Below are 26,980 nucleotides of genomic sequence, written 5' to 3' on the forward strand. Positions count from 1 at the left end.
ACTGGAGTTTATATCAAGCCAGAAAAAGGTTCAGGTTTGAGAGATAATGAAAGTTCATGCTTTGTGAATTTTGTATACTAGGGGTTAGATGGTGTCAGATCCCAGACAGTATGCAAAATGCTCTTACCCTAACCTGCTCAGGGAACAGAGCTGTAAGCATCATTGAGTTAGGGAACCTAAGATGGTTAAGAAAGACATGGCAATTTTTAGTGGATTTTCCTCACCATGTTCAGTGGAGCATTTTTCTTGCAGGGATAATTGGAATTCTCTGAGAAGTTGCTCAAGTACACAGATATGGCAAGCGGTCTGGGTATGAAGGTTGTTTTCATGGATCAGAGGTTTGCCAAAAGCTAGCCTGTAACCTTGCTGTCTGATTGGTGGAGAGACATTACATTTTTAGAACTTTGCTGGTTGGTGGATGGCACAGTCATGTGGCAAGGGGTGATGAGTAGAAGGAGGGTAATTTTCCATTCAGACAGCCTAGCAGTGTTACAGATATTAGCCAAGATAAACATAAAAACAGGGTGTTCTTGTGTACATGCTGACAGTTTATCCCAGTTTCAGTTCCATTTGTTTTGGAAGCTGGCACTACACAAACGGGTGAGAACAATGCCAATACCAGAGGAGTTCTTGGTAGATGGATGGGGGTAGTTAATTGGTTAGTAAGGCAATCATGGGTAAAGTCTACCAAACAATTGTATACTGCAGCATTGTTGTCCACCTTCATGGATTTTGTAGGAGTACCATTGACTGAGCACAGATGGTCGCTGAGACAGTTTTTCAGGTATTTAGTTTACAGGTGGGAGGAAATTAAGACAGTTAGGATTAATTTAGCTGCACTAACTGTAGTCGCCAGATTTGTGGGGGTTAATGATTTTGCCAAACATTGGGGTATTGTGAGTAGATGATAGTCTTCTTTTGGAGAAGCATTTGCTATAAGTTTTATTAGCAGGTTTTTTGCTTTGGCAAGTTCTTATGTGATATGTACTGTGGTCATCACTGGCCATTTTCATATATGTTGGGACTTTTGAGGTTAGTGAATTTTAAGGTAATATCAAATCAAAAGATGTTTGTTTTAAAAAAATACATGTGTTTTGTTATGGTTAACCAAATCTATATATCACCATGCTAAAAAGGGCAGCAGGTGGTTTTATCCAGAGATATGGATTTACTTTTGTGTTCATTGGCTTGGGAATTGACTTGGAAGTGGTTGGTTTCAGGTACGTAAACAGAGTTCGTTTTCCAAGATCAGATGGGTAAGCCTGTAACAGCACGATTATGAGAGCTTTTGGGTTTCATTATTTATAGTTGGTGTTACGCTACTTACTTTTTCAGTATTGGCAAGACATATGATTTAGCCAGGGAAGGTACATCACTCAAGTGTATTAAGAGCGTAGGCAGACAGATGTCTAACACTGTTTTGTCCTACATTAGTTAGCTAGTCTAAGGCATTTGGACTTCTAGTGCATATTACTTAATTGTTTTCTTTTGCAGGTAGAAAGAAGGCTGCTTTACTGAACCTTTCCTTCATTTACTGGGAAGCCAGAAGAGCTGGCCTAGAAGTGTTTCTCTGGGCCTCGATCAAGTGAAGTCTGAGGTTATTTGGTGAGGTCAGAGAGGTTTGCAGCAGAAACATCTGGTAGATATGTTTAAGGATGTGATATAACTCACCTTCCAGGGTAATGCTTAGGGGTGGTATTCAAACATACTGTGAAATATTAGGGATTTGATACTGGTTAGGGGGGGGGGGTTGTGGGTTCTGCTTATATGGTTGGTCATTATTCAAAGGTTGGTTTGAAGATCATCTGGTCTTAAAGCAGGGTTGCATGAGTAGGGTTGGCTTTAGATTTTTCAGTACTGGAGCACTGGGATTTCATTGCCAGAGAACCCTTGTGGTTTAAAGCTGGTGGCATTCACCTCAAAAAGTTAGACCCACTTAATGTGCATCTTTTGTTGTTTTTGAAGGACTTTGTGGAATAAGGTGTCTTGGTTGCTTAATACTGGCCAGGAAAGAAGTGAGGATGGCCTGCTGATAGAAGAAGTTCTTCTTTTCTCTCCCTTCCTTCCAGTAGTTCCATTCGAGGTGAGTGGTGGTGTATGCTGTTCAAGGAAGGGGTACGCTTGGTATTCGTTAAGCAGCTGCATCACTGCTATCTGGACGTTTATAGGGGTGAGCGTTCTACCATGTCGCCTCCATGAAGTTTGAGTTGCTGATTGACCTTGTTCATTGCAGTGATTACGTGAGGTGAGCATTCTGACATGCTGCCGGGGCTGTATGTTGAATTCATGTTAATATTATTGCCTTGCTGAATATCTATTTACCTACAGTACATGTTATCAGCTTGCAATAGAAACTGGTTGTATCATCTATTTTTGTCATTTTTGTCTCATGCACAGAGTTTGGGGGCTAGAGCTTTATCAGTCCCTTTTATTCTCAGAAGTATATACATTTTTGTTTTAAGTAACACTTTCAGTACAATAATGTAATCCCTTGTAGTCTAATCATCTCAAAACAAAGCCTGCAGTGTGCTCTGTATTGACAAAATGCTACACCACTACTTGAAATGTTTAATAACATACAATAGCATTAATGAATACCTTTTAATAAAGTTGGTAATGAACCACAGTTTGGACATTAAATATCTTTGCTATGTGATTGGTAGGTAAATACAGGGGAGAGATTTTTTGTGAAAATCTGAAACCCTGTCACAGTAATAATGTGAATAGGACCACATGCAGGGGCGGATCGTGCTATTGGACTGCAGCCCTACCACCTAGAAACAAAATAAATAATAACAGTGAAACATAAAATGAAAAAAATTTTTTTTTTTTTTTAACGAGTACCGGAGTTTTCCGCACATGTGCAGACACACTCGGACTGCCCCGCAGATGCCCAGCAATCTGTGCGGTAGACGACCGCACAGAACAGAGGGGCTCCAGACTGCTTGATCCACAGGCAGGACCAATCAGAAGAGAGGTAAGTTAGTTCTTGCAGGTAAGCATTGAAGTCTAACGTGGGTTTTGAGGTTTGCTGCTTCAATCAGGTGTGTGTGTGTGTGTGTGTGTGTGTGTGTGTGTGTGTGTGTGTGTGTGTGTGTGTGTGTGTAATGCCCCTGGTAACACATAGTGGTGGGTAGAGATACTTAGGCTTGAGCCCTGTACCTTGGATGCAGGTGGCAAGGACCTGAATTACCTACCCACCACTATTTGTAAAAAAAAATGCAGATTTTTGCCTCATATTTGTTCTGTTCCTCATAAAATCTGTGGTTTCTGTATCTTCATTTTTCCTTGCAAAGGTTTGTAGTGCAGTGTTGCACTGGTAGCATTGTTGCCTGACAGCTACAGGTTCTCTGGTTTGATTTTTGGCTGGGGTGCCTTCTGTGTGGAATCTGCATGTCCCCCCATCCCTTACAAAGATGTGTCTGGAGTGTTTCTCCCTGCTCTGCTGAAAATTGGCTTTGTTTTGTTCCAAGTCAGATTAGTTTTCTGGTTAACAAATGTTTAAAAATAACAGGCATTGGAATTTCAGACTTCATATTCTTCAGAAAGTACATGGTAAAACAAAACCTTTTATTCTAGCAATTGTCTAAGTTTGTAACATGGATATTTTAAATTTGCCCATATTTTTGGGACTGTATTCCCCCATTATTGGTCTCATCTAGGTATTTTGTGCTAAGGTTGAGAGCTATGGTGAGAACTGAATGAATTCACTGAATGTTTGGGGGCTGTATTCCCCCCATTACTGGCTTTGTTCACATGTTTTTTGCTAAGAGGTTGAGACCTATGGTGAGAACTGAATTCACTGAATATGTTTGGCAGCTATATTCCCACATTATTGGCTTTTTTCAGGTGTTTTTTGCTAAGAGGTTGACAGCTATGGTGAGAACTGAATTCACTAAATGGTAGCCATTTAAGTTTGTCTTCCTCTGTTTCAGTTGATTTGGCATAGTGGTATGTTTCTCTGACTGTTTTGCACAGGGTCCCCTGGGTTCAATACGTGGCAGTGAAATGTATGGTGGTAACACAGCATTTTATTCTAGCAACTTTCCAACATTATACAAACAATGTTTAAAATGTGTCCCTGGTTTTTGGCATTTTGTCCCCCCCCCAATAAATTTTGGCTTTTTCCAGATTTCTTGTGCTGCAAAGTTCAGAGATACAGCTGAGTGTCGAGTAGATTTTACAAGGAGCTGAGAGCTGCAGGGGAACAAAAGTTTAGTGCTGCTTATACTAAGTCTGCTTGCATTGTTAATAGCACAACAGGTAGTGTACTTGCTTTTGATGCAGAAGGCTGTGGGTTCTACTCCTGCAGTAGGTAGATGCATTGCTGATACTGTACTGTGTTGTAAAGGGGGGTGGATGCTGCGGTCCTTTTTGGCAAAGATACCTTGTAACTATGAACCTGTTATCAGTTTGCCATCCATTCCTAATTGTGGTATTACTAGCTTATCATTTTTTTAATGCATGCAACATAGGCAATTTATTCTTCAAGGGTAGCAGGCACTTTATTTGTAGATGAAACAAAGACATATAAAGTTGTTTGCTAGCAGCAACCTCTTTATTAGTTATAGATTTCTTTAATGTGGATTTTACTACTTCAGAGAGTGTGCATATTTACTGATACTGGTGGACTATAGAAGGATGAGTAGACTTTTTATGATGGAAATGTTCTGAATTGGGCAGTTTTGTCATTGGTGCATGAGTTTTGTTTCATTGTTTACTGGAAAAATGTTCAAAACAATACATTTAAAATGCCCTCTAACTACTGTACTGTATTGTACAAGGAATATAATGTAATACAGTCAGGAAGGTGTATCAAAGAGCATATGTATGTTTCATGTTCAAGGGGCCTATGATTTTGAAAACAGCCCACAGTTAATCTTTATCTGCCACTGGCAAAATGTATTTTCTTTGAATGTGGATTTCAATGCTGTTTCAAAGCATGTGAGTTTCAAGGGCAGAGAAGTTTTAATGCTAATTAATTAAAAAAAAAAGATTCAAACCTGAAAATAAGGAATGTGGTATTTTATCTATATTTTTATCTTATCTAAACTTTAATGTATCTGTTACTGAAGTTAAATGCTTTGTAACTGTAATTTGTTTTTAAATTTTGTCTGTTCTTTTGGAGCTTTTCTCCCTGGGCCTCTACTGAAAATGGACATATATCCAGCTAGACTAGCCCGGTCAACAAATGTTAAATAAATAAATAAAATAAATAAATAAATGCTAAGTCTATTTTCATTGCGAGACTGCATTGTTTTGTTTAACAGATATTTATTAGGGTTTGTGCTGTAAAATGCAAAATAAAACTTTCAAATGAAATCTAAATCATCGCAGAAGTAAAGCAGTATGCACATTATAGCGTTTATGGTAAATGGGGCAAAATAACCAAGGAATGGGACATTGGAATGGCTGCAGGGGGGAGGCTCCATTCAACCATGATTGTGTGAGAAGGGAAGGGTAGCAAACTCAGACAGCCCCGGTTGAACTATACCTCTCAGTTGTCCATATTTTTTGTAGAATGAATAGATATTTGCTTCTTATTTTTGGTATGTTCCTCACAAAATTTGTGGTTTTCTAGCAAATCATTTAGGAATGAAGTCACTAAGTGACAGACATTGAGTTTCAGATGTCATAACCTTCAGAAAAATGCATGCTAATGCAAGACCTGTTATTCTATCAACTGCTAATGCAAGACCTGTTATTCTATCAACTGTCTTAAGTTTATACAAGAGCAATTTTTAGTAGTGTCTGTATGTTCCCCCAATATATTTGGCCTTGTCCAGATTTTCTGCATTAAGAGGTTGAGAGGTACGTGCAAATCGCTTTGTAGAATTAGGAATATCCAAACCTCTCAATTGTCCCCAATTTTGACTCAAAATGTTGCTCTCCCATAGTAATCCCTCCTCAAAATGGCAATTTTGGAAGAAAACGTGGAGGGTTTACAATTATATATAACTGTAATGATTAGAGTTATAGACTACTTTTATTTCAGAAATGCATGTAGATGCTCTTATTTTGTTAGTTGCTCAAGTTAACAGTGTTAATATTAAAAAGGTGTCCCTTTTTTGACATGTTCCCAGCTGTATTGTGTGGCAACTTTATATTTTTGCATCGCATGTTTGGTCTGTTTTTCATAAAATTGTGGTTTTCTGGCAAATTAGTGGCAAGTCATTAAAGATTGGTTAGAAAATAATGGCAGACATTTGAGTTTCAGATTTCATACCCTTCAGAAAATTCGTACTAATGCAAGACCTACTATTGTTCTATTATCTAAGATAAAAAGAGCAATATTTAAAAATTGTCCTTATTTTTGGGCCTGTGTCCCACTTCTAGTTCTATGTATGGCTTTGTCCAGATTTTGTGCTCTGAAGTTGAGAGGTATGAGTGTCAGAGCCATCACCATCAGCCAGAGACATTTCAAATTGTGACATACTTGTTGCACCCCACTCCCCATTGTAGTGGCTCTGGATGTGTCCAAGGAAGGCAAGGAGCAGTTATGCAGTGCAAGTGTGCAGAGTATTCCCCTATCCAAGGTAGACCACAAGTATGACCATGGCTTTTCATCTGTCCTTGATTTTGCAGAATGTTCTGGTTTTCTGTCATATTTTTATACTGTTGATTTATGCTTCTTATTATTCAGGAAATGCATGCTGTCACAGTGCCCTGTTGCTCTGTTTAAGTAGCAATGATTTAATGACCATCAGGTAAGCTTGTTGGAGATTGTAAGATGCAAGTAAGCTTTAATAAGCATACTGTTAAAGAATTACACACTGCGGTGGTGGTGCTGCGGTAGCGTTGTCGCCTCACAGTAAGACATTGTCCTGTTCGATTCTCAGCTGAAGCGTCTTCTGTGTGGAGACATGCGTGAATGGGCGTACCTTCGTTGAAGGCTGTGCATCAGAGCTGGCAAGTAAAAATCTACTGACAATCATTAGTGGACCGGAGTTCCACTGTGGTGACCCCTAACCGGGAAAAGCCGAAAGACACAACAACTGTTAAAGAATTACCAGCATTGAAAGCCTTTTTGTTGTTACCATGCAGAGAATATTTACATAACCAGATAATGTATAAGCCTTGGGTATTGAAATGCATATGACAGTATTTGTAATAAAAGGACAGGATTACAGTATTTTCAGAAGCTCATTACATTTGTTGGAGACTTGCAGTCATCTTTGCAGGCTTTACCCATAAACTAAACAGAATGCCAATCTATTATGTGTAGTCCATAACTTGTGCAGGAATCCTTTAAGCAATTTATCTTGAGCTTGTTTTTTGTTTGCTGTTCATTTTTTACTTTGATCATGTCTTCCCCATGAAACAAGTAGATAGTTGTGTCAGGCAGCAGGTCTTTTTTGGATAAGAAACATTTTTACAAGTGGGGGTATCACAGAGATTGCTACTTTCAGCATGTTACTTAGTAATTTTATAAAGCTGAATATAAATTATAATTAGAACTGCAGTGCAAGGAGTAGTGGTTTGAGTTGAGTGCTGCTTGTTTTTTTATACTTGATTTTGACTGGTATTCCAGTAATGTATTTAAAAAGTAATTTATGTTTTCATGCCTCACAACTTGTTTCCATCTAGATATTAAGTAAGTTGTCATGTAGCCAATGCATTGAAATATTTTTTTTTCTACACTTCATTTTGTCTTGATTGGACTCTCGTAATGACTGTTTGGCCCCCAGGGCAGCGTATTTAATTAAAGTTCCAGTTGTTGTGGTTTTGAGCATAGCCCCACCCATTTCTAGTTGGCCACACCCCTTACAATTGGCCCCACCCATTCAACTGTCTCCTGCAGCCCTCCTTTAATTTGAAGTCACCAGCTGCCACTGACCACATGGAATTATATTCCATAACAGTCTCTGTAGTGCTGAAAGGAAGTTAAAACAATAAGGCAACTTACATCAAAGGAAATAGCTTAACTTCCAGAAATATTAATTTTTGTAGGTTAATAATTCATTTTTTCTGAAATTATCAGTAATTTGTAAGGCTATATCAGGCTTAGATGCAAAAATATAAGTAGAAAATGCAACTCGAAAATAGGTCATTTTTAACTTTTTACTCTCTTCTTTAATAGTTGAGTTTGCAGTCATTTACCTGTATAATCTGTGCAGGAGTCACAGTTGTTTCACAACAATAGCTTGCACTGGTTCATATGTCAGTGTGTGTGGCCCATTCTTGCAGACTCCCAGGAAAGATCAAGAAAGGTTTCACCTTATTAATGACAGCTCCTTGCCTGACTAAAAGTTAGAATAGCCACATGGAATGCTGGAGACAGCGACCCTATAAGCTGTGTACAAACTGTAACAGCTAGAATTACGTAAAAACAAAAAAAAAATGAAAATACAGGAGAAAAGAGGATAAGTGAATCTTGGCAATTGTAGTTATCATTTAAAGTTTTTTTTTCTTTACTGGAGGGCATACCTCCCCTCCACCCCTAATTGTGGGTGGATGCATCCCAAACACATCTTCTACTTATATCTATATCTGTATCTGTATCGATATTGTCAAAAATTGTCATACCTTCGAGGAAACAGAAACGTCTATGATAGAGTGATTCCAGACTTAGTATATGTGAGCCCACATTTTTGCACATTCATTCTGTGTTCTGGGACTTGCTTTAAAGAGTCTCAGAATTACTAACAGTTACCGGTTTAATCACGTCATGATACTGTCAGCAATTTTTACAAGTCTATTTATACCCAACTCAAGACTACAAGAGAAGGAAGCTGCTAAGCTTGCAGGCAAATTAGTCCTTGACAAACTAGCTGAGACATTAAAGGTTATGCATGGACAAAACATGAGCTATGGATTGTGTCCCAGTGGAAATATAGCAGCAATGTTTGGCAGTTCTACAACTCCACAAGGGTTGCTTAGCTCCATCAGTATTGGGGAAAAAGCCATATCTGAAACCAAGGAATGATGTAAAACAAAACTTTATTCCAAAATTTTAGACAAACTGTACCACGCAAACAGGAAAAACCAGAAATAAACTGCTAAAACTCAAAACCATGTTTTTGAGTTTTAGCAGTTTATTTCTGTTTTTTCCTGTTTGTGTGGTACAGTTTGTCTAAAATTTTGGAATAAAGCTTTGTTTTACATCGTTCCTTGGTTTCACATTTGGATTATCCAGTTGGTGTTGTTCGTTTTCCAAAAAGTCATATCTGACCATGAACGCATTAATAACTGCACTATCAAAATCAGAGAAGTACAGGAAGAGACCTCAAATTTATGGGCAGATTGTTAAAGGTATAGAGGCCATTATATTTTTAAGAGTGATACTGAGCAGTGTAACATAGAATAAGAAACTAGATTATCTTCGGCCAGAGCAGACCAAGAGCTGACCATGACAGAGCCATAGCCACAGCATTCAGGAAGCCTAGTTTAAAGGAGAATTCAGATTATCTAATTCCTTCAGTGGTTTTCACAAGGCATTTGACTCCTCAAACAAAAACAAAAAAACATTTATATATATATATATATATATATATATATATATATATATATATATATATATATGTGTGTGTGTGTGGAAGATGCTACCTTTGTATACCATTATGGCAGGTCTGATTATAGCTCTTCAGGCCCTATACCGTTCATCTTTGAGGAGGTATTCACTATTCAGTGACTTTCTGATGCTTTCTTTCTAGAAAGAGTTACCAGACAAGGGTATGCATTGCCACTCGTACTTTTTGTACTGCTCCAAAGCCACTGACTACAGTGGAAGCATTTCAGGTCTCAGTCTAAGATGGTAAGAGAAAAAGGATGATATGGTCTAGGTGTCTTCTAATAACTGTCATGTGTTTTTAAGCCATCCCATGACAGAAAGAGCTAGCATTAAGAGCAGCTGACATATTTTCAGTGGATCTCTGATTTGACTGCAAGTATGGATAAAACAAATATTAACATTCAATCAACAAACAAGGTATTTGCAAAACACTCACTCTTTGCAATCTTCTTTCTTCAACCCCAAACATCTAGAGACAGTGGTGCCACAAAAAGCAAAGTTCATTCTATAGATTACAAATAAGCTACCATGGCATATAATATGCAGGGATACATGTAATATGAATAAACAATTAAAGCATCAAACCTCACTTCAGGTAAGAGCACTGAATATCTTAAACTCTGAAATTCAACATCAGCAAATCTCACCACATCAAATAGCAACAGTTGGCCAACAGCTGTGCATAAACTGGAAAAAAAATATATATATAAATATATACGCATGTATATTTACTCCCATCATGTTATAGATATCAAAAGTAACAAGTAAGATGCTAACATCATAGCTGTTAGCCAGCTATTGTTATTTGATGTGGTGAGATTCACTGATGTTGGCTTTCAGTGCTTAAGATGTTTGATGCTCTCACCTCACTGAAATGTGTTTTGATGTTTTAATCATGTGACCCTGTAACAAGAATCTGATATGCAGTACATGGAGATATGGAACACATGCAGGGTCACAATTACATTCCAAATTCAGGACGAAGACAAAGTTAAGCACCTTTATGAACTGTTATTTTTCTAGTCTTGTTCCAGAGCATAAAAACAGACCATCATAGAACAGTGCTGGAAAGGTCAGACAACTTTAAATGCTGTAATATACTTCATGCTGGCACATACCAAACACACGTGCACGCACACGCACACACACACACACACACACACACACACACACACACACACACACACACACACACACACACACACACACACACACACACACACACTCTCACTCATGTACACAAACAAATGCACACATTCACAGACACACATGAAGTGTTTTGGCACAACATTTAAACCTATGACTGAATTAGACACACGTCACTTTGGATCACTTTATGTAAGGCAGCATTAATCATGTAATGGCTTTGAAAGCTATAACACGCTTAACTCTTCTACAGTTTTTTCTGCTCTCTCCGTTGTAGTACACTGACTAGCTATAGCTCCATGAACTGCAAAGACATGTATGAAAAACTTGAGTGGAGATCCAGGTGCCAAAAAACCCAGCACCAACAGACAAGAAATATCACCAAACGATTGATTAAAATCCACAAGCAGCAAAAATAGAAAGTGATAGCAGTTTAGTGCTTTTGTCTAGGTAAAGACTTCTTCAGAGTTCTGGATCTCCACTGAAGTTTTTCATTTGTTTGGTTTGGTTTTTGGTTTGTCAGCAAAGACATGTATGTCAGCATTAAGTATTTTACAGCTTTCAAAGATGTAAAACACTTGACACTCAGGCAGAATGCACGGACATCCATTTCTTGAACATACAAGAATTTGGTCATCAAGGGAGTCCAAATCATAATTTTCTATTTTGTTTCAGTCAAAACTTGGAACCTCCTACAATCACTATAGTCTTGTAAGATCAGTTCCTTGAAAAAGATGCTTCTTCCTAATGTATGGTATATCCTCAGGCATATTCCTATAAGAAATCTAACTATAGGATTAAATAAATTGCACATATGTATACATCTTACAGTGGCACACACCCTAGTCATTGGTTATTGCTATAACATGGTCAAAGCTGAAAATTCCATTTGCTCTAAATTGTGAAATTATTAAATATAATAATGCTGAATGTTAGTCCCTAATGTTTATGCAAAATGGGTGCTAAAATCCATGTATTCATTTGCAAAATATGCCTCCATCAAATGGACCTGTGATGCGTTTTCTTAATATAAGCAATGTGTTTCTAATCTGCTTATGTTGTCAGGTAAAATCATGATTTGATCATGTATATGAACATGACTGCATGCAAACGAAGGATGAAAGAGTTAATATTATGGGAGGAAACAGACAAAAACATCTAGTGACTCTACACATAGTTGTCATGGTCTGTGACTCTTTCAGAAATTCTTGGTTTCATTGGCTGCTGTGGGATATGGGACTCAAGCCCTCCATATGGGACTAACCTTATTTCCGGAGTCCTTGCTTCCACATTCCCCTTTATCGTACCACCATTTGTTTTTCAGCTTGTCTAAGATGCCTTGCTCACTGAGTTTCAATACCGCTAGGTTTACTGGAGTTCTTCACCAAGGAAATAACATAAATAACATTATCAATGTTATGTTATGTTATTCAACATACAGTTCATTCAATAAAATGCATTTGACAAGTTCAGATTTGACAAAGTGATATGCATTAATACTCCATCTGGCCCCCTGCCTTTCTCTTCAGCATAGCAAGATGTGCATTACTATATCACTTCAAGTAACCAGCAAGTCAAACCACCTGGTGGTAGCAAGATCCTAAGCCATAACAGCAGACAAGATGGCAAATATGCTCTGTATCCTTAATATGTCAATCAAAGTCAGAACAGTTTGTTTCTTATTTGTTTAAAATAATAAAAACACTGGGTAATTGAATAAAAGACCCTACAGTACATTCCAGATGGATTACACTTTAGTGTGAAAGAAAAAGCAGTATTACGTCAAGGCTGACATTCATTATGGTCACCAAATTTCAAATTCCATACTTAAATTCCTGTTAGTCTCTGGTGGATAACTCATTGCAAATACTTTATGCCTAATAAAGGTTTAGAGCACCATTTATTTAATAGTATTGCCAATTACATTTATTTCATGTCTGTTCTAATGAAACACTTATTTTTCTGACTATAATTGTTCTATCAGTATTTAAACATAAATTAGATGTATACGGTCAAAAGAACCTCATAAAAAAGAAGAGTCATTTGTAAACAAAGAGCACCTTGACCTACATACCAGAAGCTGTGCTCTCCTTCCAATTAAGGAAAATCATGTTAAATCAAAACACTTGTGCTCAGTCCACTCTGGCATAAATGGATGAGGCTATGCATATGAGCTGTTTGTCCTAGGTTTGGCTAATCACCTGGCTCTGGATGACCTAATATGAGGGTGTGGGTGCTAAGCCTGTTTCTAGCTCTCTAAGGGGGAGGGTAAAAGTGGGGACATTCTTGCAAGGGACATGTTGACTACTACTTGGTAAGAACTGGAAATGGAAGGAGGCATAAGGCCACTTTAGTGGGAGTGCTGGAGCTTCAGGTGAGTGGATCACCATGGAGGTAGGGTGCTCCAGTCCCCCAAATTATCAAGTTTTAGACCATGCCTGCAAAGCAGATCTACCTGGGTTTCTAACCAAGGGAGTTACAATGCCTACAGACTGAGAAGGCCTTTTTGTTGGAAAGAAGGAACCTATCCAGTGAAGGGTAACTCATGCAAAATTTAAACAGTGATAAACCCCCCTTCCCCAAGTCAGAAGAGAGAAATGAGATGCACAGCTTATCTAAAGTTAGCAGTGGCTCACCCTAAACAGCCAGACCACAAGATTAGACTGAGTTATGAAAAAAAAAAAAAAAGTTTCATTAGTCGGTTACATTTTACCAGTAGTCAGGGTTCATAATACAGTTGCTGTGACATTGCAGATTTATTTGTGAGCAAAAGAGTGTGATTTAATAACAGATAATTATAACTTCAGGCTGGAAAAAGAAACAGGCTCTAGTGAACGGAATTCTTAAACTGAAAACCTCACACATTCAAACAATTCTTAGGCTTTAATTATAGCAATAGGATGTATCATGCAAGCACTCATGTATGAATATGATACACTTTATTCAAGTACTACAGCTTCTGGGTTGTTGTATATACTATAGCATTTGAGGAAGGGATACAGGGTCTTCTTTATGGGGATGCAAGATCGGAGCACTGATTACAAGTGTATTAGGTGGGTTTACATTATACTTCCAAGTTTTTGACTATTTATATGCAACTATTCATGCAGAAGTACACTGTATAAAGCATCCATAGAAACAATGGATAAACTCAGACAGATTATACGTAAAAGCAAAAAAGTACTATTTTATTATATTGTTCAAATGTTGCTCCTAGCATGTTAGTAGTTATTTTAGGGCATTTGCACTAACCAACTATTAAAGCTATATGAACAAAACTGGTTCTTGCAGGTGGTCTTTCTAACTGAAATACACTCAGTATATCTTTAGGGCAAATAATAGAATAGAATGCATCTTTATACTAAAAGGAAACAGAAAAGCACTATGGATGGCTCACGGTTCATGAGAAGAAGGTGATTATTGACATTACTGAAGAGCGTAAAAGACATAATTGTGGGAGAAAATAAATTCTTGAAATGTATTCCTCTTTTGATTGCTCATTTTCTCTTCACTGTAATCCTTTCTCCCCAAAAGCTTCTTTGAGCTTGCTCTCTGAAATTGTATGCAGATGCTCCTCTCATTTGCAGAAAAAGTGTAACTAAAAGTTGATCCTATTAAATAGATTTTGATTTCAGAAAAAAAAGTTACCTTTGGAATGATCACTTTATGTCATTATTGCTTTACAGATCTAGTAACTATTAAGAAACAGCTGGGAAAAATAATGAATTTTCTCGAAACATTTTTTTAAGATGTGCGCAATGGATTTGAACATTTGGCATACATTTCCCATAACAAATATAGCCTTGAAATTGACACTACTCTTTCTTTATGCTGTACTGCATGTGCCTAAAATTATTCTGTCATTATTTCCAAATAGTAACAAATACCATTTAAACAGTGCTTTACTTCATTATAAAATGACAAATCTGACATTTCCAGTCTTGAATGTCAAAGTGTTGTGTGGCTATTCAGAAATCACCACTAAGCAAGTTATCATTTGCTATAAACTCAGGTGGTTAGGAATACATTTGCTGGTTACCATCCATGCTGTTATTACCCGCTAGATTTTTCTTACTGGGGCTGACCTTGGAATCACCTCCCGCACTGCCGCACTCGCCCTTGTCGTACCACCATTTGTTTTTCAATTTGTCCAAGAGCCCCTGCTCGTTCAGTTTTAACACTGCCAGGTTTACAGGGTTTCTTTAAAATGATAAAATACAAGACTCGTTAAGTAACGAGTTCAAAACACATATTTCTTTTGGCAAAATAATCAGTTGTAAGAATGGGTGAGCCAGGGTATGACCATATCAAATATAACAGTCAATTCTAGGATAAAATATTTTATATAACAATAAACTGATTTACAAGCATTACATATTACATTCAGTACAACTGTCATGTGATTTTTTAGATAAAAAATGTCATGTGTTTGAGGAGTCACATTACCATTCCTGCACATCACATGCAAGACCTGTAATCGGTATGCAGAACATTTATATTCATTTTATACCTGAATGAAAGTATTTCATATCACAAACAAAGAAAATACTGTGAATCAAACATTAATTTCAGTACTTGGCATCCCTGTTCATCTGCCACTAGGAGAAAGAGATAGTTAACCAACTTAAATCTGAAAGTGTTAAGGACACTGTGCCTTCTCTCACCAGAATATCATTTGTGTGAGCATTTTCATCATAAGCATCATTCTCAGAAATGAACAGCTGAGCACTTACATCAGACAGCAATAATATCATAGCATACAGTAAAACTGATAATGCTGATTCAGTCTTGGCAGCCAAAAATAATGTTATCTCTGGTAGGATGAATGCTTACCTTACAGACAGAAAAAATTGAAGTCCATGGTGTTTAGTTGATTGAAGTAACTAGTCTGAAAATCACAGTGTTTCTACTTTAACTCATTTTGATAAAGCTTAGTAGAAATATGGTACCACTTTGTTTGCTGATCTGTTTAACTAAGGTTCCATTTACCTCAGTATGAAACCACTGCACTTGGGTCATCAAGCAAAGGAGAGTTTCTTTACGTTATAGTTAAAACGTCTACACTTTGGTAACACTTTCTCACTATTACAGACTAAGCTTAACTGTACCTGTGACTCAGTACTATGACATACAGAGGTCAGACATCCCACAGCACTGTCAACGTGAATGATACAAAAAAGTTCTGCCAGGTGTGTAAATGCAATGACTTACCAAATACATAAATTATTCTGTTGTGTACTAATACAATTAGAATATTTTCTGCATTTATATACCATGTTTAGTTTATAGTACATAAACACGGTATATAAATTTCAGTTGTCTATTACTAACAATAGCTGTAAGATTTTCAACAGGTACACACATATTCATGTAATCTGAAACTAGGTATTGTCTGTCTTCATCATCTATGAACACTTCATAACCAGGACAGTTTTATAAAGGTTACATCATAATGTGACAGAGTTTTACAGTAAAATAAACTGTAGAGAACAGTGGAATCAGAAAGTACTCAGGAGGACCCAAGAGTAGCACACTAAGATAATTTACAAAAGGGCATGTGCTAAAAAGATACAACAGTGCATTCAGACCATTCATCACATATAGAATAACACATACAATGCAGCTATAGATTTAGAGATGCACAGCTTTACACATCCCCATCCATTGTTCTTGCTTGCTATGGCCATCATACAGCAACCACTGGGATACATGCTTTATCCGATGGAGTTCTGGTAAGTGTAATAGAAGACGCTCCAACAGACACAAGGATACAGAATCAGACCAAACTGTAAACTACATTCCACTCAGCTAATACACACTTCTGTGCACATGGCCAGCAATACAAAGCAGTCTTGGTGACAGAAAGTGGTCAATAGTAGATGACAGTGAGGAACTGTATGGATCAAAGCAACCCAAGGGCACTGTGTGCAGCCCTGGTGTAACAAGCACCTTCCAGCCATTTCTGTCTCCAAAACTATGTCATGGTACTCTACAAACATGGAAATAGCTTGTAACTAGCAACAAAACATTTAGGCAAGGGATTTGCACTATACCATACTGATACCTTTAAATCTCGAAACAGTTCATGTGATGACACAGAACACAGATGGTACATAGTTCCACACGATCTCTTTCCCCATAGAGTAGACTACATTTGTTTGGGTTTCTTGATTTTCCATCCGGAATTGAGGCTTCAATGATTCTGTATGCTCATGAGTTTAACTTTGCAGTGACAATACATAAATATGTATTTCAAATGGTTCTGGCATAGAATGGGGTTGCATGCCTCTTGTTGCATAATGGCACTGATGTTTGTTAGATACTTAGCCAATGACTGTTACTGCTATGAAGCAAGTCTATCACCTTTTGCACTGTTCCTTTGCCATTTGGCTGCCGGTCATATTAGCTACTAAACATATTTCCAGAATCCTGTCACCTGTACATATTGCCAGGGATCACGGGCATAGCCTTACTTTGGGACAGGTGAGGTGTAGTTCTTTTTGGATCATAAATAAACATGACACCATCAAGGGTTTTATTCCCAGCCAGACTGACTGAATGTTGACTGGACCATATGCAGAATGATATAATGATGGCATCCATACATACTGATACTTTAATGGATGGCACTGGTAAAATCTAATGTTGACATGTATTTCTGACATAAGGATATGCTGCTGACAGACATGTACTAGCCTGTGCCAAAGATTTTAAACTGGTTATTCTGACTGGGATACATCTGTGCTTTTATTCTTTCAAAGCAAAAAAATCTGAGATTTTATAAACATGAGAGCTTGTGACTTCTACTTTTATTATTTGATAATCAGGCAAACCTGCTAGGTACAAGTGGTTCCTTTCATTTGCAGCCCAGTAGCATTGCCTGATTAAATGACTTGCTAGAAGTCACTTAATAAGAAAATGGACACTTAGAGACTCAGTTTCAATCTGAGAAAAGCTCACAGCCTTAATCCTCTGCACTAATCTACCTGAAAGATGAAGAATTTAAGGGCAATAAACATAGATAATTCAAGCTCTTTGGACTACAGTTATAATGAGCTGATGTTTACATATAATCTCCTAGTCACCAGTGGCACAGGCAAGTGAAGCACTGTGCAAAGCATACTGTGAACACTGCAATGTGAGGGACACCACATTAAAGTCTTTTACCTGCACCGTATTGTAATATCAAGTAACTACACAGTGCATACAATCAAGATTTTCAGGTAATAAGCTACAGCCAACTTACTATGAAAATAGAAGACTAGCTGAAAGTCTCTGACAAAGATAAGGATTCATCTGTCCTTGGAAGTGATCTTATTTATAGGTTCATAGGATTTTGCTAAGCTAATGACTACCAGAGCCTTTATAAGCCTAGCCATGTAGTTCAACCTAATTGTGTCCACATGTAATATGGGCATCTATTTGGAGGGGTATGTTAGTTAAGAGGTTGCTAAAAGTTTATAGTGGGGGGGGGTATATTAGTTAGTGAATATATACTGTTGGCCTCTGTCTATTAGACTTATGGGGGCAGAACGTGGGTGAATTTTTAATCTTCCATATGATGATCTAGGTTACGTAAAGTTATTACAGTGTAATAAATAACTGTGGTGAGCCACAGAATCACTTCACAATTATTTATTTCTAATATTACTTTTACCATGAGGTATATCCTTTGTTAAGTATTATAATGGGACCATAAGTAGTATAATGGGACCATTTTAGGGCTCAACTAAGGAGTTTAAGAAGATGCAGTCTTTAAAAGATTCAGAGAATGGCAACACTGGATGCTCTGGGGGGAGGAGAGAACAGTATCTAAGCCCTTAAGTCACAGAGCATCAGCATTAAAGTACAGATACTGACAGTCACCAGGAGTAGGTAATTTGTATATCACATCTGATAACCATAACATTGCTGTTTGTTGCAGTGAGGCCAAAGTTAGGTAAATGTTATACGGTGTATGTAAAGATTTTTTTAGAAATAATTCTGAAGTGTTGAATTCAACATATGATAGACTAAAGTGATATATATGGATGTGCATCCATTTAACTGTAGGGAATACTTAAATATGATACCTTACTATTTTAGGCAAAGTCCACTGTGATGACACATGATGATTCCAACAACAAAAGACAGACTGAAGGCGTACCTTTAAAGTTCTTTGTTCAAGAATTCAGGACAAAGTCAAAAGGAAAAGGTTTGGGGATTCAAAGATGGCTGCCGTTCTGTGAACATTGCTGAACTGCAGCTCTCCATTTAACCTGAGGAAATCAAAACCCTGAGTGGATACTACAAAGTTTTCAACATCAAAACTTCGATAAACTTACTCTAACTACACTTATTTATCCTGGATTAAGAAGAAAAAAACAGAAAAAAGGAATATATTTCATTGGATTACAACAGATTAGCTAGCTCTGCAGAGAGGAATACACAAAGGAACCGTGTGCTTTTTATATTGCAACTTTTTATGTTCCAATAAGATGTCAAAAGAAGACAAAAGCATGGATATAACTACGACTAAAACAAAATTATCGGAATTGCAATCACCAGAAAAAGATGTGACTACTAAAGGACAAAAAATTACTAAAGCACAGGAATAACAGAAACTAGGGACTAAAACTAAAGCTGATCAAGCTTTAAATATGGAGGATATCAAAACTGCACTTCTGCCTATACAAGAAGCTTTAAAAGAACTGACTTGTCAAATACAATCATTTGGAATTTCATGTACTCAGTTGCTGGAAAGAATGGATAAGACGGAGGCTCGAATTTCTGATACTGAGGACAAATTAGTTTTACTGGAAAAAAAAACTAATCTGCATGATGTGGATATGCAGGCTATACAAAGTAAGCTTACAGACCTAGAAGCAAGATCAAGGAGAAACAATATCATTGTCAGAGGGATTCCTGAATCCATTCAGTATAATGAACTGATTCCATCCATACTACAAATATTTGCAGTGCTTTTAAATGATTCTGATACTGTGAAACAAATCATCGTGGAAAGAGCACACAGAGCTTTGAGAGAGGTATAAGCATCTAATTTTCCTAGACCTGTGTATTTTAAACTGCTTAATTATCAAGACGTAAATAGAATACTTATTACTGCAAAACAAGGTGGATGCTATATTATGTGGAAAAACAATAAAATATCTCTGACACAGGATTTACCTATACAGATCAGACAGGCTAGACAGTCTCTGTCTCCTTACTGCAAATTTCTTATTGACAAACAAATGAAGTTTCAAATGAAATATCCTAATATGGTTATATTCACAGTGGATGGGGCTAAACATTCTGTTTCCACCAAAAATGAGGCAAGAAATCTGTTTCTTAACATTTTCAAGGCTTTACCTGTATCAGAGACTTGAATTGAACTTTTGCTAGGACTGGCATGCTGCTATGTTTACTGTGCTTCGAGGACTGGGTAATATTTTGTTTGCATTTGTGAAGCTTAGGCCTATTCCTGAGCAATAAAACTGTTTGCTTTTCCTTATCTTGATGTCCTGCACTTGTTTCCTGACATTTTATGGCTTCTACGAACTGTTTTCAATGAGGAGGAAGACAGGAAGTGCTTAAAATGCTGATGAGGGTGTAGATTTCATTGTGGCACTTCCGGGAGTCCGTCTGCAAAAGTGGTCCCCCGTCACAAGCATTTTACAGGACTTCCTGGTTTGGAAAACTGAAGAGAACTGTTTTAAACACTCTCTTGCTTATTTAACATTAAATAACACCGTTCTATAGTAATTTAAGCACATAGAAACTTGTTAGGAACTTCATTTATTAACTTTCAGTCAACATTTTGTAGTTATATTATTTAGAGAGGGTGCAGGGATTTAGCAATGTTTATTTAACCTGCCAGCATAGTTTTTAATGTTTTGTGTTATTTTCATTATTTTATTTAGTTAGAAGCTTGCTTTATTATGAAACTAGTATAAGGTGAATGTATAACAAAGGATATTAATAAATTTGCTGTCTATTTGCTTTAATATAGGGTTATATATTAGTGTGTATTTTTTTTTTCTTTTTCTCTTCTCTCTTTTAATGCATGTGGTTTATGTATAGATAGCTAATCCAACTGAAAGTGCATTATTATAGTGAAAGTGCATTATTATAACCTACTGAAAATGCATTATTTTTTTTACTTTATTCTTTTTACATGTACTACTGTTACATTTTTAATTTGATTTGTTTAAATAGTAATTAACCAACGAGATGTAGTTTATGGCAGTGTTTGTTAGGGAATGTTTAGTTTAGGCTTTGTCGTAGTGAAGTTAGGTTTTATAGGTCTTAATTGTGATACATGTGTGAAATTTTACATTGTGGTGTTTTTATATCTGTTGTTTCTTTTAAACCCTTTGTCATTTTATATTATACAGGACCTATTCATCTCCTGGTCCGGGGTTAGAGTGGGTATGCACTGGTTGAGGACGGGATATAAGGATTGCTTCCAGATTATGTATGGTTTTGAATTTACTGTTTTTTGTTATTTCCATGCTCTCCCTCCAAAACTTTCATCTTACAGTGAATCTTTGAAATGTGGGAAGTAGATTCATGGAACGTTAAAGGGCTCCAGAACTTGAAGAAGAGGAAACTGGTGTTACATGTATTGTTGCAGGCTAAGGCGTGGTTTATCCTACTCCAAGAAACGCATTTAATGAATGATCAATGGGGTGATGTTAAAAAAAAGAAATGGATTAGAGAAGTAGTAGTATCTGAAGGTAATTCAAATAGTGCTGGGGTAGCCATAATTATTAAAGATCAATACAAGGAAAAGATATTAGATTCTAATACAGATAAAAATGGACGGTGGTGCTATGTTATTCTTTCGTCTACCTTATTTGATAAACCTATTTTACTTTTAAATATATATGCTCCCTGTAATGACCAACAACTATTTATAGCATCACTATATTCAATTTTAACACAATTTGATAGATATTAAGTAATTGTTGGAGGTGATTGGAATACCTACCAGAATCCGAAGTTGGATAGATCTTGTCCACAAAGAGCATTTAACAAGCATGCTCTATTAGCACTGAATGATCTTAAAGAAGACTTTCAATTATATGATCCATTTCACTATCTGAATAACAATAATAGTACAAGCAATTTTACCTTTTATTCCCCATGTCATAAAATGTGGTCCAGAATTGATTTCTTCCTGATTGATTTCAAGAGTATTGATCAATCTAGAATCTACAGTTATGGTACATGCCCGTTATATATCAGACCATTCTAAAATTTCATTGAGTTTTACTAAGGGGGTAAAAGATACTTTGAGACAAAGAGGTTATAATTGGTCTCTTAATCCAAATCTATTGAATAAGGAGGATATAATACTGGAAATTACAAAGTACCTGAAAGACTTATTGATTGGTTTAGGGAAACAACAATTTGCCCCAGATATTGAATGGGCAACAGTTAAAGCTCAAATAAGAGGGACACTTTTGCAAAAAGCATCTTATTATAAAAAGATATTAAACAAAGATATTCAAACTTTAGAAATAAAAATTAAATTACTTGATCAAGAACTGATTAGAGATTTTAATGAGCAAACAGAGAAGGAACTGATTAAATGTCAAAAGGATCTCTTTTTACTTCAGAATAGTAGATTAACATTTCAAGAGTACAAGACGTTAGTGAGGTATGCCAGTCATGCTCAAACACCATTGAGAGTGTTAGCTAGGATCATTAATCAAACAAAACCAATCGTGCAGATTTCAGAATTACAATTTAATAATAAAATATATTCTAAAACTGAGGAGGTTCTTAATATCTTTGAGAAAATATACACTAATATTTATGCTGGACAAAAGGATATGACCCCTAACAGGAATTATGAACAATTTCTACGGTCAATTAAGTTTCCAACAATAGGAGAGGACATTCAAAATGACTTGGTTAAACCGATATCTGAAGAAGAAATAGTATATGTAATTCAGCATATGAAATCACATAAATCACCAGTGATGGCTTGACAGTGGAATTTTATAAAAAATGTGCAGATATTTTCGGTAAGATACTTTCAGTTGTGTTTAACTACATAATTAGGAATAAAATTAATGATCCACACCTTAACGCCTCAAAAACTATTTTTATACATAAAGCCAATTCAGATCCTCAAAATCCGGATAATTATAGACCGATATCATTAATAAATGTAGACATGAAAATTCTAACCTCTATTATAGCATCTAGACTGAAGAGAATCATGACTCATATCATTTCTAAAGAACAGACTGGTTTTATGACAGGTAGACAAACCAGTGATAATACACTCACACTACATACTATGTTAGAGCATGCTAAGCAAAATAATTTAAATATTTATGCCCTTATAATTGATGCCCAGAAAGCCTTTGATAGGGATGATACAAATTTCTTGTTTGATCTTTTACCGTATTTTAATATATCACATGAGTTTGTCCAAATGTTACAAATATTATATAGTAATCCCTATACTACATTGTATATTAATAAAAACTTCTCTAAAAGAATACAGATTAAGACTGGAACACGCCAGGGTTGCCCTTTGTCCCCTTTATTATTTAATATCTATCTTGAACCATTGTTTTTATATATTAAACAAAATGTTTATCATAATGTCCCAATAATTTATGGAACTAAAATATTAATGGCAGCTTTTGCTGACGATCTTAGCATTTATTGTGCATCTCCATTATCAGATACTGAAAAATTATTGAAGGCTGTTAATGAGTTCTCAAAAGTGTCTAATTATAAAATTAAAAAAAACAATATCTTCCCTTTAAAGACACCTAAACCCTTTTCGTTATTGCCCTTAGTGGGACAGGTATCATTTAAAGAAAATATTAAATATCTAGGTATTGAGTTCTCTACTGATAATAAAGACTTTTATAATAATAATATTAAAGCAATCTGGGAACAAATAATTTCTGATTTTGGGAGATGGAAAAATTTACGACTGCCAATATTAGCAAAAGTTTCAATTATCAAAATGAACATATTACCACGATAACTGTATATTTTTAGGTCAGCCAATTTATTACTTTCAAAGTCGTTTTTTAAATGGATTCATAAAGAATTAGCTAAATTCATTTGGGAACCAAAGAAAACCAGGATATCTTATGATAAATTAATGACCCCAAAAAATAGAGGAGGACTGGAATTACCTAATTTTGAAATGTATTATTTAATTGTAAATTCTAATAGAATTTTAAGAATTGCCAATTATGATATAAATAATACTAAGTGGACACCACCTTGGGTAGTTCTGAATTATAAATATATTCTAAAGGTAAATATCAATCCTAAAGTGATACTTTTTTTAGGTAAGGATACATTGAAATTCTATGGGATTATTGAACACATCAAAACGAACATACTCTCTTTACATAATTTATTTCATTTATTAGATTTGGTTCAACATATGATGGTTTTTCAACCCTTTCATAAGAATCCTAATTTAAAATTGAATAATCAACTAATTGATCTCAACAAGTTTCCATTGATAGTTAATCTAACTTTGATTGATATATATATAAACATCTTGACAGTTCGGCCAACCAAATAAGACAAGAACTTAACTTACCTAAAAATTATCTGGTTATTCTGAGACAAATTACAGAACTCACTATAAGCTATTTTAAAAGTTTTAAATCGGAAGAAGAGGCTATTAATAGATGCTCTTTGTTGTGGCAAGCTCTCCAACAGGATCTTAAATATATCACGACAGCAAATCAATTAATTAAACAATTTCAATTTCATGATAAACTTTTGTTATCAAACTACTGGGAAGAGAAAATCTTACTGACAGATAGAAGTAATATGTTAAAAGCAATTGACTTGACCATCAAATCTACTTTTCTTCAAAAATTAATATATACCCAGTTGATGATTTAGAACAATGCATATTATACACGTCTTACCCTGCATAAATTTAATCCCAAAAATTCACCAACTTGTCCATACTGTAAGAATCAACCAGCTGATCTTCTTCATATGTTCTGGAGTTGTAAATGTATTTTCAAACTTTGGAATTCCCTTAAGATCCAACTTCAAAAGGTGGGTTACCAGAGTACAACGTTATCATGGAAATTTATGATTCTGCATATTCCCCTGAGAGAGATCCCTAAATCACAAATTATTATATATATTAATATTTTTCTATTAATGAAGCTTTATATAGCTTTAAATTGGTTAGACCCATCTAAAACTTTATGGCAGAACTTTAGAGTTCTAGCGACAAAACATATATTGGCTCATAAATTACTATTAAACCCACAAAATAAAAATGTTAATAATCCAAAAATTTGGGAACAGATTTTTAATATTATACTAGCATAGTATTTTCAACTTGGAAATATTAATAATTATTTATGTGTGTGGAGAGAATTTAGTAATCAACTGTCTATTACTTGCATTTATTCTTATGCTTTTTTATATTTAACTGTATTACATGGAAGCATTCTTGTAAATATTGTATATAGAGTGTGGTTATTAGTGATATTAGTTAATGCTTGATTTGTGAATATATGTTATTTTTGTTCTTATTTGTGTTTGAAAATAATAAAACAATAAAGATTTATTATGGGAAAAAAAAGGGAAAGGTTCAAAATCAGGAAAAGAAGACTTAATAGAATAATAGGTTTGGCCTCAAAATACATTTTCTGAACAATAAAAAGAATGAAACTGTAATGAGTGGTATTATTGACTGACACTCCTCAGTAAGTAACCAGAAAATCTACCAGAAAATCTAATATTTTGTGAAGATCAGGACAAAAATATGATGCAAAACCAGGGACAGTTGAGAGGTATGACTCAACGCTCAAGCTATGTACTGAGGGAAAAAACAGGTAAAACAGAATTCCTGGAGACCATCTCAGGTCAGAGTATATAACTATCAAGGTACAAGTAAGTAGCCTGCAACTGATTGCATTTTTTTTTTTACCTTTAAGCTTTGTATCATTACTTTCTTGTTAAACACCAGAAGGCCCAACTAGCTAAACATGCCCAATATCCCCTACTAGAATCATTCCACAGATGACTGGAATAGTCTGCATGTGGTCTCTAATGCAATCACAGTAGTGATAAATGTCAACCAGTGCATACTGGTCACACAGCATATGACACAACCTGTATATGTATAAGCGATAAATTTGATACCAACTACAAACATTTCAATGATTTCTCAGTCTAGTCTACATATTGTAATACAAATGACATACTAATTTTCCACAGTTGTCCACAAAGGAATTTCTGATTCATGTGACACTTGTATTTTAGGACAACTTGTGTTATAAAAACAAGCTGCATAAATATTCCACAACCACATGACATTTAATAGGGAGGTATAGTTTATTCATATAAAATTACTGTTTCAATTAATGAAGGAAAAGTATTGCTGCAGAAGTATTTAACAAACATTACTTTAGTTTAGTCCACCAAAACTGATGCACAATTTATAGCAAGCTGGCTCACTTATCCTTATAAATAGTGACCACATTTTATAAAGGCACATGGTAACAGTTATATTTAGCAGCATTTTCAAGGATGTAAACTGTAAATGTGTACCCCTTTTATGAGCATTGGTATACACAAGGAAGAGAACAACACTACAAAGAACATCTTCCTTAGTGTCTACAGGGAACCAAAGCAAGCACAACAGTGATAAATAATCGATTTAAAAAAGACATCATTCAGGGGAAAAATTATTTGTACAGTAGATCAGAACTGCCTGCAAGATAAACAAATTTTCAGATTAGAACATGCAGTCTTTCTATGAACAGTGTTGTTATACTCATATTTCTCAAGTAAACCATTAATAAAGGCAGATAAAACAATCCATATGGTGACAGAGACCCCAAAGACATGCACTCCTAACACACAAAATTCCCATTGACACTGTTCAAAACCTTTTTTATATTATGCAAAACAGGAATTTGTTTAGAAAGGCCTCAGCTAGATAGAAAAACACATTTGACATTAAATGTCAAGACTTTGCTCCATTATGGATCCTAGAAAATGAAACTTGATAATGAAAGACCCTTACACGATTAAACTACTACAATATCCCAAGCAAGGAATTCTTCTTTCTAAATAAGGAAATAAAGAACATGAGTCTCCAACATACAGACATAAAAAAGACACACTGAGTCTTATGGGCTTGTTCTAAGTTTTTTTTTTTTTTTTGCTTGGGCAGCATCACAATTAGCTAGAATGCATCCTGGATCATAAATAAAGGCATGATGATACCAACATTAAATAGTGGTGTAGCAAGTATGCATTAGTATTTAGTTTAAAAGTAAGCAAAATGTGTATGTTTTGAAAAATCTCTGTCTAATT

The 26,980-nt window shown here is 35.7% G+C and overlaps 1 protein-coding gene across 4 annotated transcripts in view; it reads right to left on the reverse strand.

The window, feature by feature from the left end:
* The window catches only part of GRIA1 (glutamate ionotropic receptor AMPA type subunit 1), a 2,520,544-nt gene that overhangs the window by 151,460 nt on the left and 2,342,104 nt on the right, over positions 1-26,980 (reverse strand). Inside the window, exon 14 of one of the 4 annotated variants that reach the window (XM_044069490.1) lies at positions 11,922-12,036. The exons of 2 other annotated variants lie outside the window; for them this stretch is intronic. In XM_044069490.1, the coding sequence (XP_043925425.1) occupies positions 11,922-12,036 (115 nt within the window). Of the gene's footprint in view, positions 1-11,921; positions 12,037-14,742; positions 14,858-26,980 lie in introns of all 4 variants that reach the window. One more of the 4 variants, XM_044069489.1, reaches the window with a different exon arrangement.

Source organism: Protopterus annectens, chromosome 4.part0 (genome assembly GCF_019279795.1).
Source record: "Protopterus annectens isolate FY-2018-M chromosome 4.part0, PAN1.0, whole genome shotgun sequence".
Taxonomy (NCBI): Eukaryota; Metazoa; Chordata; order Ceratodontiformes; family Protopteridae; genus Protopterus; species Protopterus annectens.